A 17,548-nucleotide genomic window follows, 5' to 3' on the forward strand; every position below is an offset into this window, starting at 1 on the left:
ATACCTAACTGCCATTTTAGATAAAGGATGACTACAGACCTTATTAACAAGGACTTTAAGACATAAAGACACCGGGAATACAAGGTAAAACAGTGGTTGGTCTTGTTGACGACTGTGTGGACATCTGTCACAGGTCAAACTATCAGCCAAACCTGTCATGACTAGCAGGGAGCTATGAAGAGGAGCATGGTCTGGTTTCATTTGGCTGAGCAAAGATTTTGGAAATAAACAATACAGAAAGAACAGCATATAACCCAAATCTGCATTGAAAAGGAAGGTATCTGGCTGAGAGACAGGGTTTCTAGCTCTTCAGAATGGAAACCTGGACATTTGATGGTTTTTGGGGTGAGAAAAGGTCTATGTAGAGTTCTTCCACTAACAGAATGGAAAACTAGAGTGAGCACGCATTGCTGGTGACATTTGCCAGGTCTGAAAACATGGAAGGTTTTACAGGCCAGTGTGCCCAGGTGAGGTTATGCCAGATGGGCAGAACCACCTTCGTATTACACATTAGAGAGATTACAAAAGGCACTCCTCCTGGGCTTTTCTGTGGCTGTTAGGAAACAGACAAGACCACTGCCCTCACGTTCATCTAAGACACTGCAGGAGTTTTACCGTTGGAAGAATTAATATATTATTATGTCATGGTTTAACCCCAGCCGGAACAAAGCACCACGCAGCAGCTCACTTGCTCCCCTCCCCCCACAGTGGGGTGGGAAGAAGAATTGGAAAAAGGTAAAACCTGTGGGTTAAGAACAGTTTAAAAATTGAAATAAAGTAAAACTTCACACTAATACTACTAGGTGTAATGAAAAGGGAGATAAAAAAAAAGAAATAAAACTCAAGAAAAAAAACCCCAAGCGATGGACAATACAATTGCTCACCATCCACTGACTAAGATGCCCACCTCAGCCCCAAGCAGCCATCAGCTCTCCCTGGCCAACTCCCCCCAGTTCCCCAGTTCATACTGAGCGTGACATCATATGGTATGGAATATCCCTTTGGCCAGTTTGGGTTAGCTGTCCCAGCTGTGTCCCCTCCCAACCTCTTGGGCTCCTCCAGCCTTCTCACCATCAGGGAATGAGAAGTTGAAAAGACCTTGATCAGTGTCAGCACTATTTAGCAACCACTAAAAACATCGCTGTGTTATCAACATTATTCTCTACTACATCCAAAACACAACACTGTACTAGCTACTAGGAAGGAAATTAACTCTATCCAAGCCAAACCCAGGACATATTAATATATTATATTAATATTATTTTATTATAAAAAAGCATTCACAAACCAGTACTGATCCTCAAGTTTCACTGGGACAGAAGCAAGTTCTTTCATCCTGAAACTGTTATCAATCCTGTCAAATTAGAATTTAGCAACCTTTGGATGCAGACGTTTCTTCCTCAATGCCCTTTTAGAACCTATTCCAGATGATTTGGCTCTCAGTCTGTGCTACTGACTGCCAGTATGACAGTCCCTTAGTTCACATAATGCCATGAACTTGCTCCCACTGCTGATACTAAAGGCAATTCTGAACACTCAAAGTGTGGAAAGTGTTGCATCATCCTTACTGGCCAACACTCAGAAATGAAGTTAACACAATCTTTATGCCTGATGTTGCCTGACTAGGTGTCAGGTCTCTGCCTCTGACTCACTATCAGTACTGTAGTGCAAAGGTGTCTAACGAGTGCAAACCTGAATCTGCAATCTTGCTATTCATACAGTCCACAGGACTGTTTCAGAGAAATTCTCAGCTGAAAAACCTATGGTTACAGGTACGCTACAACTGATGCCTTCTGTTGCTGCACTTTCAAAAACATCTTTTCAAGAAACAGACCTTACTTTTATGGACTACTCCAAAAGAAGCAATTTGAGCTCTGTCCTTTACCTAAAATCGAAGGGAAGGCACAGCAAACATTTCAGACACATCGCTTCTTAAAGGGGAAATGCAGACATTGCGCATTGTAACCTCACAAGGTCTCAGACTATGGCTTTTTAATAGCTTTATATGGACTCATGGCGGCAACTCTTCCCCTCCACACATCCCACAACTTCAGTTTTTTCACATCTAGGGCTTACTATGCACTGACAGGACATGAATGGACTCCAGTAATTCCCAAAAGTTAGCTGTTACTGATGTGCTTCACTAATATGGTATGCTGTCATGTAATGCCTTACATATATTTATAGAAGTAATTGCGTATACGTTACTCTCCAGTTACTTAGGTGACCAGTGCTTAGAAGGCTTTCCTAACAGTATGCTACATTCTTCATGTTTGTGTCTGGACTACTTTTCACTAAGAGCCATCCACGTATGCAAGTTGTTCCACTTACACAGTTTTCAGTCTATTCTGTATTCTTTATGACTGTCAGAAAAAGGACAGTCACACTAGTGACCACACTAGATCAGGAATCAGTTGTCTAGCTCCAAGTGTAATGAGATATCCCCCTTCTAAAATAGCATGAAGATTTTCTTTCATGTACATTTCCTGGCTCTTTTGTGGTCCACAGCATATTTCACGAAAAGCCTGCCTGAGGAAACAAACTAAAAACAGCAACAGAGAAACTGCTACAGAAAATTATTGGAAGGCATTAAAAATTAAACAGCTTCTTAAAGAGCTCTCAGACTTAATAGCAAAACCTATTAAATTTGTCTATACTGTTTTCATTTGTAACAATTCAATTTCAGACAACTTTGCTTGGTTGTTGGTTAGGAGTTCAAAGTGAAAATGACATTTTTTTTTACCCACTATTAATACCCATTAACACTTTTCCCATCTCAAACACTTAACAGGATTGAGGAGGGGGGAAGGAAGGGCAGAGATAACCGCTATGGTTTAAAGCGGTGGTCATAAGATACAGATGAGTTCAGACTGCAGGAGGCATGCCTCAAAAAGAGAGCTCTCATACAGAACTCTTTGAACAGATACTGTCGTGGCAACCAAATCAACACCCTCTAAGCACAACAGCCTCAACCATTATTCTTACACTGTTCCTAACGCAGTCTCTCAGATAAACAGATGCCATCCTAAGATGCTCGATGTCAAATGTGAAACTTCAACGACTCTCAGATATCACCCAAAAAAATCAACACAGTAACAAGCATGTTTATGGGAAAATATTAATCTTCGCCTCACATCCACCAAATCATTAATTTGCCCACTAGTTTTATTTTACAAACAGGTTTAAAGGTATAATGCAGCAGCTCTAGAGTGAAAGAAGGAATGTATCAGAATGGAAATTTACTTTCACAGTATATTATGGAACACATACGAACATCTTTGCTCAAATGAATGGAAGCTCTACATTTCATACGTGTAATGCCACAAAAGTCAACAGAGCTACACATGTGAAACTGAAAAGTGAGCAAGTATTCATTCACTAAAGACATTTACAGCCTTGTACTTTTGAATCTTTTGTTAACAACAAGGGCTCACATACTGTAACACAATCTTGTTTCTGAAAATTCACTGATGAACAAATATACTTTGTGACAACATACCTTGAAGTTGCAATTTCCACTTTGGTTCTTGCCATGGCAGCTGCGCGCTGTGCACCCTCTATTGCTCTATCCACCTTTTCTCTAGTTTTTGTGTTTCGTATTGGTATAAGTTGCTTTCTTATTCCACGGACTAAAACGTTATTTTTGTATTTTCCCTCTTCTTTGGTGCCATCTGGAAACATGGTACATCCATATCCATGCCTCCTGTTATTTAGCCATTCTCCTTCATATTTCATACCATTTGAACGCTCACTAATACCAAAACCACTGCGCTTGTCATTCTTCCATTCACCCATATAGGTTTCTGTAGTGGTGGCATCAACATGGTCTTCCATGGGGGAATAATCACAGTCACCATCTCCAAAACTAATTGTAGAGTTGGCATCACTAGAACTAATTCTGCTCATAGCAGCATCACTCCTAACAGAGCTCCGTTTGCTAGATATCGATGACCTAGATTCAGATTTTCTCAGTTTTATACTACCAAGAAGTGATCCTCTTCTGAATAAGCCTCCTTTTTTCTTAATGCCCATTGCCTCTGCATCACTGTGAAAATTGAGCACAAAACCTCCTCTTGTTCCAGCTGGACTGTCTGAAGTAGCATCATGCAGAACAGTGCCGTTGCTCTGCTCACTTCGAAGTGAAGCAAGAGATGTTCTGAGGGGTGAACGGATCACAGTTGCCATGCCATAGGGTACACTCTGACGTACACCATAGCCATGTCGCATCCCTCCTGTCCATTGCCCCTGGTATGTACCTTTTAAAGTAATAAGAATAAATTAGATTTAGGAAGCAGGCTTAGACTTACTAGACTTGTAGAAGACCTAGCATGCTACAAGGCAATGCTATGTTGTCAGCTCCGGTTTTGGTAAGAAGAAACGCAGAAAAATCACAGCACATGACATAGTAGATAAACTACTTCTGTTACTTGTTTTTTATACAAGTTATTTTTCTGCCTAGCAAATCCTTGTTTTCCCAGCTGATGTAATTTGTCAACTAAGAGATAGTAGCTATCATCGCAAGCATTTTTTTAATAGATCTGTCCAGAGGAAAAAAAAAACCAAATCAAGATAACCTTCTAAAGCAAGACGCCCTATTTTTTAAGGTTGCCAAATGAGGAGGTGGTCAGCAGAAGCAGAACCATATTACATATGGTCAGCTTGAGAGGAAGACAAGGATGGAGGGGAGGGAGGGAGCAGGACACTCATGGCTCTTTCCTCCAGCTGCTCACAAAGAGCAAGGAGCAGTAGTAAAAGTCCTGTTATTCTGGGTTTAAGGTGACTACAGACCTCTCCATGTCATGACATATTTGACAATACACTAAATTGCCTTGTCTTGAGATGGGGCTCTGGATCCACTGCTATAAATCTCTATTGTAAAATTAAAGTTTAAAGGTTTGCATGCACTTAACAGAAGAGCAAAACCTTGGTACATCTTACTCTTTTTGAACTCTTGATATCAACACTTTTTGGCATTCCTGGTATCATAAAAATGGCACTGTATTCTGCACCATGCTGTGACAGAAAGATCAGAAACACAAATCCTTTAGCACTTTTTTTCTCCCTTTTATTTGTTTTGCAGTATGTAAGAAACAGAGAATTGCAAAGCATTCTGTCATAAACACATTTCATTGCTGCAATCATAACTATTTTTTAAATGACCAATACAAGGAACAACATGGTATTTGATATGAGAAGTCACGATATTTATGCAAAGCTGCATTTGAGCCAACATCCAGCATTATCAGATTACTACTGCAGACTTGTATTCACAGAATCAGACTAGTTTGGGTTGGAAGAGATCTTAAAGATTATCTCATTCCAAACCCCCTGCCATGGGCAGGGATACCTTCCACTAGGATCAGGTTCTTCACAGCCTCATCCAACTTGGCCTTGAACACTCTTGAAGGCATTTTCATTTTGACAGGATACATACTGTAGTGTCCTGTCTTCGAAAGTCATTTGTACCAAAAATTCCAAAGAGGTTCCAAAGAACAGTGCCCGGAGCCCCACAAATACAAGGTAATGGGCTTTCTAAGGTAATTTCACTCTAATTCCCATTAAACTGCTTTAAGCTTCTCAAAATGAAGTCTCTCACACACCTAGCGCTGCTTTTTTTTTTTTTTAATAAAAAAAAAAAGCTATTTTGAGTCTGGATATTCCTGGAGAGGGATGAATAAGCATCTTTAAAATACTTTTCTTTGATTTTGATCTGCTTTAATTAGAGCACCTATTAAAAACTATTCTTCAGAGAACTAAATATCAAATGTCAAATTCAATGCTTGACTTCATTTTTTGTGAAAATATTTGTGAAATGCCCGCAGTTTCAGATGTAGGTCAAAGCTTCATTTGCTTTGAGATTTGATCTCCTTTGTATAAGCATACTATTTTGGTCGTGTACATGCCAATTATCTATCAATTACTGCTTTACTATATTACCTCTTCTGCTAAGTTACATTTCAATGCTAATATGCAATTAAATTTGCCAAGTCCGCTTTCTTTATTACATCAAACTAGAGGTTCCACAACATAACTATTTTGTGTTGGTAGAAAATTCTACAAAGTGGAAGCAGGTTTTTTTTATAACAGATGGCTGCTGACACAAACAACCAACTTAGTTTCTTTCTCATTCTCGGTCTCCTGGATACCTACTGCTGTGCTGGTTGTAAGGGTGCTGAATCTAGAAACATGATTATTTAAAAAACTCCTCAGCATATGGAAAAGAACAAATAGAAACATGAGCACAAAGCACTGGTATGACGTATTCTGTAAATACTGCAAAAGTACAGCCACATTGCATTATTTTTCTTTATTAAACAGATATTTCCCAGAATTGTATTAATATTGTATGAGTATAAATGACTACATTTTGTCCATAATTATATCCGAGATCCCCCTGGTATTGCAATGATATGCTGGAGCTAAGAATCTGACTACATATACCTACAGCTACACACAGCAACGTGTCTAACATTCTGCACCAGTTGATTTAATTTAGAAATAATGAATTCAATACTAATTTTGATTATATCCCAATATCATATTAGAGTAACAACTTGTAATTATGGCTCTTTATGTTGCCATTTGAGTGTCAGACTAAAAGCAGAATCCACTTATTTCAGTATGGAATTTTATGAGAGCAGTCTTTTTTCTCACTAATATTTGGGTTTAATTAATAAAAATAGAAAACTTAAAACCAAGTAATTAATTTAAGACTTATATTTTTCACTACTTTGTAGAAAGAAGTGGAAGTGGTCACTGTTGCCTATAAAGGCATTAAACCAAGGATAACTGATGTGCTGCTATTTACTCGTCTGATTTTCCTTTCTACTAGGGAAATAAAATCAATGCGAGCTTCTTTTAAAGAGAAAATAGTCAATGAGGAAATGGAAGGTTCATACTGAAATGATCCTTAGAAAGTAGCCAAGATATTTAGTTAGAATTTTGTGCAGTCTTGCAGGTAACAACAATCTCTTCTATCATTACAAATCCATTAAGGGAAAGGCATCTGATACTAGTGTGCTAGAAAGCGGAGTAATTTTCCTTGATTTTTCAACCTATATTTTAAATGAAAAGTCTGGAGAGCAGTGTCCAGAACGCAGATATAAGAGACACAGTAATCTGACTGATGATATCAGACTCAACTGTAATACCTTCTTCAACAATAGAAATTTTAGGAAACTTTACATGAGCAAGTTAAGGTTTGTTAATATCACAATATAATTGAATACTAAGCAACTGACATAATACGTGATAAAAAAAGCTTTTCCCTTATGTGAAGAGACAATATATGTATTATTTACCTATCTATATAGATATTATATCTATATAAGTATGAATATCAACATGTACACTGTATCCTGCTTTCTCTTATAACGCTTCACTTACATATCACCTTATATGATGACTGTTCAGAGTTCTTGTAAGGGTCACCTGTGAAATTTTAATTAACACTCTAACCACTAAGCTAATCTAAAACTGCATTTGACCATAAAACAATAGCATTGTTCAGCATTAATTTTCCAAAAGCTAAATTTGGTATCCTTTTTAACTAAAGAAATGTTCAGGCACAACTCCTACTGACCATCCATCTGGTGTTCAATTGGTTCCCTTGAAAAGGTATTAATATTTTGAGTGGGAGCTATTAGAAAGTATGTTTTCTCTCTTGTTTCTATTGGCAAATTGTTGTAAGGTATAATTTCATAACCTCTCCCTTTGGAGTTGTGCCATCCTTCCCAAAAATCCCTCAGTATAAATTACAGCTGTAAATGTCATTGCCTACTTGTGGCTAAAATTTAAAACTATACTGTGTGAAAAAACTGAGAGGCTGAGGACCTATTGAACTACTCCACTTGCTCCTATAGTTTACTTAAGTCTCGTGGTTTAACAGATTTGTTGTTAGACCAGTATTTTTATGTGCTTTTCAGACTCAAATATTAGATAAGCATCCACATAGAAAGAAGACTACTTAGATACCACAAATATACTGTCAATGACTGTTGCTTAAGGTGCATTTGCCACTGACCTCCCTCTGTGGCATGGAAGCACACAACCTTACAGCAAGATGCCCATTATTGCTATTGTTGGCAGGATCACGAATTGCAAACTAATTTACACATACTGAAATTTCAAATTAGGCATTATTCCTTCCATAAAATATCCTCCAGTAGGCTTGCAGATTCACACAGGTTCAACAAAATCCAGTTTAGAGGCAGCACAAAAGTCCAGACTGCCACAGGGAACAACCTGACAGGCCACCTGAAGGCCCATGCAATCAGTGGAGGATCATGATTTATAATTCAGTGTTTTCCTCAGAGATTTGACCGAGTGACAATTTTAAGCATTTAAACACAGTGTGACATATATTACTCATTTCGTGCAAAGTGCTGTGTGCATAAACACTGAGGAACACTGTCAGTGATTGTACTCCTTTTCCCCCTCTCAACTACACCTCCTAATGCCACCAATACATTTTAAAACAACACAGAAGGGAGAAAAAACAAAAACAAAGAAAAGCAGCAAAGAGGCCTGGATTTTAGCGAATTTGAAAACAAACTGGCAATTGGCATTGTCTAAACAGTTATCTCCCTATGCTGGTATTCTCAGGTCATAATAAGGAGAGATCTTTCCTGCAAATATTTCACAGTATGTTAAAAAAATGTATGTCAATCTTATTTCCTTGTAAAAACACTTCATACATTCTACTGGTGTACAAAGACAGCTATTGTTAACCCGAGCATGAAAACAAAAACACATCTGCAAAGATCTATGACATGCTGCTTTGCTTCATTCATAAGTACTTTCATTAAAATCAATGGGACTTCACACCCTCTGTTCACATGAACTGCAACACGTGAAAGACTGGGGCCATGGTAACAGGGTACAGTTCACAGGACTAAACATCTCAGTGTAAACTGCATGCTTCATGTGCTGATTCAGACAAAGGATTTCTTGTGCGTTCTAAGTCTAAAATTCAAAAAATTTACTTCCAAATATCAGGATTATACTGAGATTTTAAACATTCCACAAGAATCCTAAAGAAAAAGGTAAAAGGAACTTCAGATTGAGAAAATCGCTCCTGGAAATTTACTGGAATGGCAATTTACTTTTCTGTAAAGAAAAAAAATAAATTCAGCTATTCTTCAGCTTGTAATTTACTAGACAAAACAAATATAATAAACCTTGAAAAGTCTGTGTGGTAAAATTGAAATTCAGATCTCTTTCATGCTTTGTTGTTTGTTTTTCAGTCCTCAAACACACATCTCTGCTGTCTCTCAGCATCAGAACTTTACACACCAAGGACAATTTTCAGACAGCTCCAAAAGATGCAAACCAGGAGATTAAAAGGTACAAAACCAACAGTACATTTAATTTTCTGAAGGAGATGAATCTTACCCAACTATCTACGTTTTGCATTTTCAGAAGGAAAAGGGGACCCCAACTGTAAACGTGTCTTCTTCCTCTGCTTAATACAGAGATACCTGTTCTCTGACGTGATCCTGAAAGTTCGGCCGCAAATCTCTTGACAAAATTCCTTGAAGGAACCATCAACGTCATCAACCAAGAGGCCCGATACATGGGTTAGTCCTCGAGTTACATCATGTGAACATTATCTCCAATTTTGGTAAATTCTATTTACTGAACATTACTGAAGTATGCTGCTCAAAGCTGCAGTGAGCAGCATTTTTGAAAAAACAAACAAACAAACAAACAAAAAAAAAACCCAAGGAAACCCACAACTCTCTAAACCTAAAACTGGAAGCAGTGTTTCCTGTTACAAAGGCATAAACCAAGTTGAAGAACAACTCTGCAGAAGCTGCAGGTGGCACTTCCACTGATGCCAATGACATTACAGCAGCGAAGGATGAATTACAGAAATACCAGGCTTATTTGTCCTGTAGAATGTGATATAGGGGAGTTACAACTGTAACTGCCCGCTCAAATAAGCTCCAACACTAACTGTCCTTACTGAACCCTGACTCCTTGGCTGCTCCCAATTGGAGCGGAAGGGCAGGCTGCCCAGTCCAGTCTGCACTGGGAGCTCATCCCTCGCAACACTTGCTGTGAAGGGTGTGCGAGGCAGGCCTGTGTGATTAATTTCATAATGCTTCTTGTACATGGAGCACTGCGCTTAAAACTGTCCTGTAATTTGATAAAACATGAGTTACTGCATGAGGGTGGACCCAGATTCACAGCTGTGTACCCACTTACCTTCACCGTCCTGTTTACAGGTATTGAGTGTATAAAGCTACTCCTGCCAGGAACGTAACAAGGCACAAGGGCTCTCTTACTAAGTCCTTGCTGTTTCAACATGAAAACCGTGCAAAACGAGGGAGGGAAAGGGGGAAGTGGCCAGCTTGCTCCCCGGAGACATGCACTGCAGCCCCGGGTCTAGCTATCGCGGGCGGGAAGCCCGGCGACCGCCTCAGCAGGGCGAAAGGAAAGCAGTCCTCAGGCGGTCCTAACGTGGATTGCCACCAGATGGCCGGGAGAAAGCGCCCAGCCGGGCAGCGCAACCCGCCCGAACCGGGGCGGCCGCTCCCGGGCAGCCCCTCACAGACAGGGGCGGGGAGGGCGCCGGGCACCTGTGGCGCTCCCCGGCTGCCGGCATGGCCTCACGGGCGGCGAGCTGAGGCGGGGCTGCTGAGGAACGTGCTACCCCCCGGGAGCGCTGCCCGGGGGGCGGAATGAAGAGAGACCCCACCGCTGCTGACGGGGACCAGCCTGAGGGCGGCGGCCCGGTGGGGGGAAGGGCCCTGCCCACGGCGCGCGCGCCCACGCAGGCGCGCCCCCTTCCCTCCCACCGCCCCCCGGCGCCGCCACTGCGCGCGGGGCGCCCCCCGCCGGCGCCCACCTCCGTCCCCGTAGGTCTCGACGCCGTATCCGTCCTGCAGCCCGTTGCTCCAGGTGCCCTCGTAGCGGGCCGGCGTGCTGAGGCTCTGCCGCACCCCGTAGCGCCCCTTGAAGCCGTGGGACCACTCACCGCGGTACATCCACCTGCCCTTCGTTTCCACGCCCAGCCCGTGGCGCTTGCCCTGCGCCCAGTAGCCCAGGTAGGTATTGCCGCTGGGCCAGGTGTAGCCGCCCGCCACCTCGAAGCCGTGGGACCAGGAGCCGGCGTACTCGCCCTGCCCCTTGGGCCCGGTGCAGATGCCATGCCCGTGGGCTTTCCCGTCTTCCCAGCCGCCGCAGTAGGTGCCGCCATCGTCGAAGTCGAACCGGCCGCCCGTCATCCAGGGCAGCGGGGCGAGCGCGGCGCCGCCACCGCCTCCCGCCCGCCTTTCCTTTCCCTGCCTGCCCTGTCCTGCCTTCCTTCCTTCCCACCCGCCGACCGACCGCCCCGCCGCTCCCCGCGACTGCGAGCGCTCCGTCGGCCTCCCGCCCGCGCCCGGCCCAGCCGCAGCCCCGCGGCGGCAAGCGGTGCCCGCCCCCCGCTCCTCCCCTCCCGCCCCTCCGCTCTGCTCCCCGCCCGGCACCGCCCCCGGCCGGCCGGGCCGCCTCGGCGGGCAGGTGCGCGCTCCGGGGGCTGGCCGCGCCGCCGCGGGTGGCGTGCACTCGTCCCCTGGAAGCGACGGGCTGCGGGCGGCTGCCCCGGGGGGCTCTGCCTCTGCCCGCCCCACCCGGGGAAAAGTCCCGTCCCCTCGGGGGCTCTCTGGGCGGGGCAAGACCCGGGCTCCGACTGCCCGGCCTGGCCTTAAACGCCCCTCGCCCGTCCCTCTGGTTCCCGAGCAGGTTCCTGCCGCACCTGCTGGGTCGTGCAACAAGTAGGCGAAAAGAGAGTGCCTTCAAGTGGTGCCGCTGTTTGCTTTTATTCCTTATTTTCACTTTCTCTTAGCTTTAAGACTATTTTTACGCTGCGCAGCACGGGCCAGCTATGCTTTGTCCTTATTCCAAACCACATACGGAGCCCAACGTCCTGAAGGGGCAAAGCAGCAGCAGTTCCATAGGGCACAAGGCACGTGAGTGGCATCGACAGGGCCTTCCAAGGACATTGCCGCTGGGAACTTGGTGAGGGTTCTCCCGTTATACCTTCAGCCCCGTGGCCCTTGGGTGACTGAATGTCTCTAAATCCTGCCAAGCTCTTTGTTGCCAGATACTTGATAATCAGAGAAAAGTATAAAGGCAAATGACGAGAGAAACATGGAAGTGTAGAGACAACAGAGAGAATAGTGGAGAAGGGATAGGAAGCTGTTGATCCATGGCTTTTTGTTCTGTCACAGCTACAGACCAGGGCTGGAAGGAAACCTGAGAGAAAATGTTCCTCTTCAATGGGGATTTTGTTAAAAGCATGAATCGTACTTACTAATCAGGGGGAGTGGTACTGTCTGAACAGAAATGATTTGGAAAAGTGGGGAAGTAGCAATGGCTATGTTAGTAGCAGCGAGTAAAACCAGAAACTTAATTGCAAATTAAAGTTTTGAACACAAACCATTAGAAGCTGAAATTGTTAAGCTTCAGATATTTGTGCCAAATTCAGCCCAGCCCAGTTAGAAGCAGTTTTGACTTAAAATACTGTATATACGGAATGTACCCATTTAACTGAGATAAATTTTCAAGCTTTGTGCTTCACAAGATACTGGTCTGTGTGCATTTTTATGCCATACTCACATAGTTCAGTGGCAAAATACCTTCAGGAGGGAGTTGAGCACCACAAATGATACATGCCCCTTTGGCTTCTCTCTCATCAGAGGAAGTGTGTGCTACAAAACCTTGCTTCTGTTCCCAGAAGGGGCTTTGGGATCTCTAGATCTGCTTGAATATGCATAGGTAGAATGTGCACCTATTTGGAGACATGCACATACAAAGAGAAAAAGACAAGATCAAATACTTGTGCCTTGTTCCTGAGAAGATGGGGAAGCTTTTGATGCCCCTTATGTGCCCTGGGAGTTTTGTTGTATATTTTTGTGTGTACAAAAGCACACAATGTAGTGCAGACATTATGCATTTTTTGTGTGTCCCTGAGCAAGGCTATATAGCCTGCTGAAGTTAAGGACTGAGACCTTCATTGCAGTGTGATCCTTTGTGGAAAGCCATTATTGAGCACAGCGGTGAAATCTGAACAGGTTGCTGGAGATGGGGTTGCTGAAGAAGACATTGTCCAGCGTCCTCTTAGTGTTTCTTGATCTGATCAGGTTTTATCCCTCACACATCTTGCATTTCTTAGTCAAGAAAAAGATTTGGAACAGTAGTGGTGATGGCACATGTGCTTTGAGAAGCATGCTATTTTCACTCTATCAGGCTCTTCTTTCTGTTTTCTTAGCACAAGGTAAAGCTCTGTCATATTTAATTTCAGAGCAGTGAAATGGTTTATATGGGTGTAACCTGTTAGAAGTCAGCATACCTATAGCTGATATTGTTATGCAGTTAAAAAAGTAATTGAGGGGATAAATTTTGATAGATATGAGAAGTACTTTGCAGAGAACTCTTAGCATCAGTCAGCCAGGTCTTGATGTTGTAAGAGCCCCAAAGTGTCTCATTACTGATGAGGTTGTAGATCTTTTAATTTTTATTGTATGTACTGACAGATGTTGCATTGACAAGCCTCACCTTCATTTCATGTCACTTTGTGTTTGCTTCTGGCCGGGGTGTAGGTGTGACGATCATATAAATGCACTGTGTATCATGTATTTCTTAAATACCTTAGATCTACAGATTTTTGTTTCCTTGGACACTTCTGCCCAGTACTAAAAATTGTTCTAAACCTCCACAGATGCAGGAAATAAGCAGTTACAGATAGATGAATGAATTTACCTATTTTGTCCAAAGTAAATGTAATTGCTTCCACTATTTTTTTAATCTAACTTACAGGAGTTCTTTTCTGAAGTTTTCGGTATATGTAACATTCAGAAAGTACAAGGTCCAGGAGCAGTTCATTTATCACTTACCATACAGTGTGATTTTTATTGTATATTGGCCAAATATACAAATACACAATATACAAATATACAAAAGAAAGTTTACCTTGCTCTGTTTCTGTGTAAGTCATCACAGCACTAGTGTCTGATGACACTATGTGTGCAAAAACTGTGCTACAAGGTTACATTAAAAAGGGTCCTTGGTGCAAGAATGGTAGATGCATCAGGTGAAGATACTAAACTCCAGAGATTTAATATTAACTAGATACAAAATTGCTGAGTTTAAACTATTAGTCTATAGATATCTGATGCATGAATAAAAATTAGACACATTTATTCTTACCCTTAAAAGCCTGATTCAGCAGGGAATTACTTTAAGTACTTTAGTAATCCCATTTACTTCAGTGGAACTACACATGAGCTTTAAATTAAACATCTGCAAGATATCTGTACTCAAATAAAGCAAAGCCCCGAAGAATGTTCTCAAGTACTTTACAGAATGGAGGCAGGATGCTTAACTGATGAGCTCTGTGAGCTGTACACACTGTATTGGATGAGTTCATACGCAGAAGTGCTGTATGGGAGGCAGAGAAGTAAAGGTACTACGAAAGCCACACTGTAGAAATTTCAAAGCAAGTTAAACTTTCCTGGCTCCATACAGCCACAACTTTTATGCCAATTTTTATATCTAGAGTCAAAATTAACATTTATAAACATAGTTCTGTGTAACTTTAACATAAATTATGTTATGAAACTACTCTCCTAGCTGCACTGGTCATTTCTACCTTGCACTCGAACCAGGGATGTAGCCAGTAAGATAGTATTTTTAATTCCAGAGATATTATGCTTATTTTGTGAATACAGTTATTTTCCTTGCAGAAGTGCTGATAAAGCTTCTAAAAAACAAAAAATACAGATCCTCTTCTAACTTGAAAACAAGATGAGTATGTTCTGTATTTGGACTTCTATTTTCAGTGTTGCTGTAAGCAACTGAATTAGATTTTCAATAAAAATGGTGTTTAATTATTTTTTTTAAGAAGAACAGTGTTTATGATGATCATCTTTATTTCTGAAATGATTTAAACAGCAACAGAATTCTTCATGCAAGTAAGATGTGGTGTATCGGAATGATTTTTTTGAAACAATTTTTAAAAATGTGTAAAGATATTAGGTTATCTTACAATGAATGTGCGCAACATTTTTTATGATTGTAGGTATCTTTGAAATTGTGGAAAAAAAATGAAATATTGTTTCTGGGTCTTGTCAGCATTTAGTGTTTTTGTTGTGGGTTTTTTTTTTTTTTTATATGTCTGCAGAACAAAAATGAGTGCATCACTTCACCTTACTCCACTAAGAAAACCCCAACCTCCAAATGTGTTAGATTTTATAATGCTTATTTTGGAGAAAAGTACAATGATTTCCCTAAATACCACCCAAATTATGTAGGTGGAAAAGATATACAAAATCAGATTTATCCCTAGCAAATTTTTCCTAAATGGTGATGAGTCCTGCGACTGGTGCAGTTCAAGTCTTCCTTAGGAAGATGGATACGGTTTGTTGCTTTCCTCATTGGAGCAAAATCATAATCGTTTGAAGATGGCTCCTCATGTTTTACAGGCAATATCTTCTGTTATTATTTCCTCCTAGACCTCGTGACTATCACTGTTGCTGTTGTCAGGACTTTCTCCAGTTATGTTACGCATTTGTTAAAGTCTGATTTCAAAACCAAAACACATTATTTGGCCAATACTGTGCCATTTTAAAGTAGTATAATTCTGTGTGACTCCCAGATTACACTGTTCTTTTGCACCAGTGCCAGGAATCAGCAGTGTGATGATTCCTTCCCCTTCCTGACAACAAGAATATGATGTGTAACAACTCACCTTTATTGTGTGATTTGCTGGAATCCTAATCCTTTCTCAGACAATATTTATTTAACTAGTTGCTTCCCACTTTCTACTAGTGAAGTTGAGTTTCACTTGCAGGTTTTCAACAGCACACTTTTTTTTCCTCCCCCCTTAAGATTACTTCCTCAGTGTTAAGTTAATTTTGAATTTTAATCCCATATTGCAGTTCCTCTCTGGTTTCTAACAGTTTGCACATTTGAAATGCAATAACTGAACTTTTCCAAGATGAAAGTTGTTAATGAAAGTTATTGATGAATGTTAAGGGATTTGGTACAGATTTATCATTTGATACATCTTTCAGGCTTAAGACTTAATAACCATTGCTTAGTAACTGTAAAGAATGTGTACTCTTTCGCCACAGCTTTAACTAGATCACCTTTAACAAACAGCAGCAGCAACTTTCCTGAGGTTAAAATGCATATCTCTTTCAGTGAAGGCTGAAAGGAAAAAGCATTAAACATTTTGTTTTATCTTAGTGGTGTGTCTGAAAGCTGTCCCTCCCCACTGAGCACTGGCACAGCCCTTCCCTTCACCACCACCCTCCTCTTCTGCAACTGAGTTGTTTCCTTTTCTGTTCTTTCCTAACTAGGTCTCATTCTGTCATTTGGCCTTTCTGGTTTTGCCCCATGTGCTTGCACTCTTCCCTAATAGTCTTCCTTTAGTAATCTGACCTACTTTCTACTTACGTATATTTTCTTCTAGTGTTTCAGGATCATTGAAGAGCTCTGAATTTAGTCACGTTTCTCTCGTGATACTCATCTGTATTTTTTTTTCTTTTTTCCATCACATGGGGTAATTTGTATTTATGCCCTTCACGTAATTTCTTTAAGAAAACAGATTGCTCATTTTGGAGTTTATAACAAAGTAAAACCTAGCAGAGAGTAAATCTAAGTCTGGGTGTTTAACAAGGCAGTCTTGGCTGACACTGGCTTGAGATATTCTCATGCCCCTAACCCTCTGTCCTGCCAGCACAACTGTTTCTTCAGTGAGCTGTGATTTGGATCAGGGAACCAATCCAGCTTAAAAATAATCCAGCAAAAAGATTTATTTTTATTTTGCTCTTAAAGCGGAATCGTTTGCTCTGTTTGCAGAGCATCTATGCAAACAATTGCCCTAATTCATTTGAAAGCATCTAGAAAAGCTGGCAGCTTTATAGTTCACTCTTGTTTTTAATTTCTTTCTCATTTTCCTAGGAAATACACATAATATTTTCCCGTAATCTTTCACCCAAGTTGCCTGCAGTCTTGCATTTCAGTCAGCTTATCCTGTATTGGTAAAAAATAAAAAATATTCCTGATTTGACATAGTCACATACTGGGTAAAAAACCCTTTTCCGTGTAACGCCATACTGTAATTTGCCCTGTGCTATCTTCCCAGCAGGTCCCTTAGTTGTTGAAGTCCCCCATCTTCACCCTGCTCTGTGCTCTGAAAAGACTGCAGCAACACCCAAAGCCCTTGAGCCCTGCCCCTTCCTGTCCTACAGATTTTCGAGGTGCCTGGAGAGGTCCAACATCTTATTGAAGTTTTTTATATTGTTTGGAGGGTTTGTAGTAGCTGTCACGTCAGGTAATAATTGGAATTTTTTCATGTTTTTTAGTGATCTGCAAAACATCTCTCTCTCTGTCTTACCTGAGTGTGTATTTTGTGGCTTTGTTTTAGATTGTAGAAATGTCATACCTTTGAGATCTTAGTTTCTCCAGCAATTTTCATGTAAATTAGCTAATGAGTAAAATAATTTTCATACATGTTGCATTAATACTGCAGGGAAAAAAAGTTCAGCACCCTTAC

General features: G+C 41.3%; 1 protein-coding gene across 4 annotated transcripts in view; it reads right to left on the reverse strand.

Moving 5' to 3' along the window:
- JPH1 (junctophilin 1) overlaps nucleotides 1-11,361 on the reverse strand; it is an 87,457-nt gene extending 76,096 nt beyond the window's left edge. For all 4 annotated transcript variants that reach the window (XM_061342914.1, XM_061342913.1, XM_061342915.1 and 1 more), the window contains exons 1-2: nucleotides 10,853-11,361; nucleotides 3,500-4,256 (exon numbers count right to left, since the gene is read on the reverse strand). In XM_061342914.1, the coding sequence (XP_061198898.1) occupies nucleotides 3,500-4,256; nucleotides 10,853-11,231 (1,136 nt within the window). In that variant the 5' untranslated portion in view covers nucleotides 11,232-11,361. The remainder of the gene's footprint in view (nucleotides 1-3,499; nucleotides 4,257-10,852) is intronic.
- Between the last annotated feature and the right edge of the window lie 6,187 nt (nucleotides 11,362-17,548).

Source organism: Neopsephotus bourkii, unplaced genomic scaffold (assembly GCF_033783945.1).
Source record: "Neopsephotus bourkii isolate Nb327-2 ecotype Australia unplaced genomic scaffold, CSIRO-AGI_Nbou_v1 NB_1820, whole genome shotgun sequence".
Lineage (NCBI taxonomy): Eukaryota > Metazoa > Chordata > Aves > Psittaciformes > Psittacidae > Neopsephotus > Neopsephotus bourkii.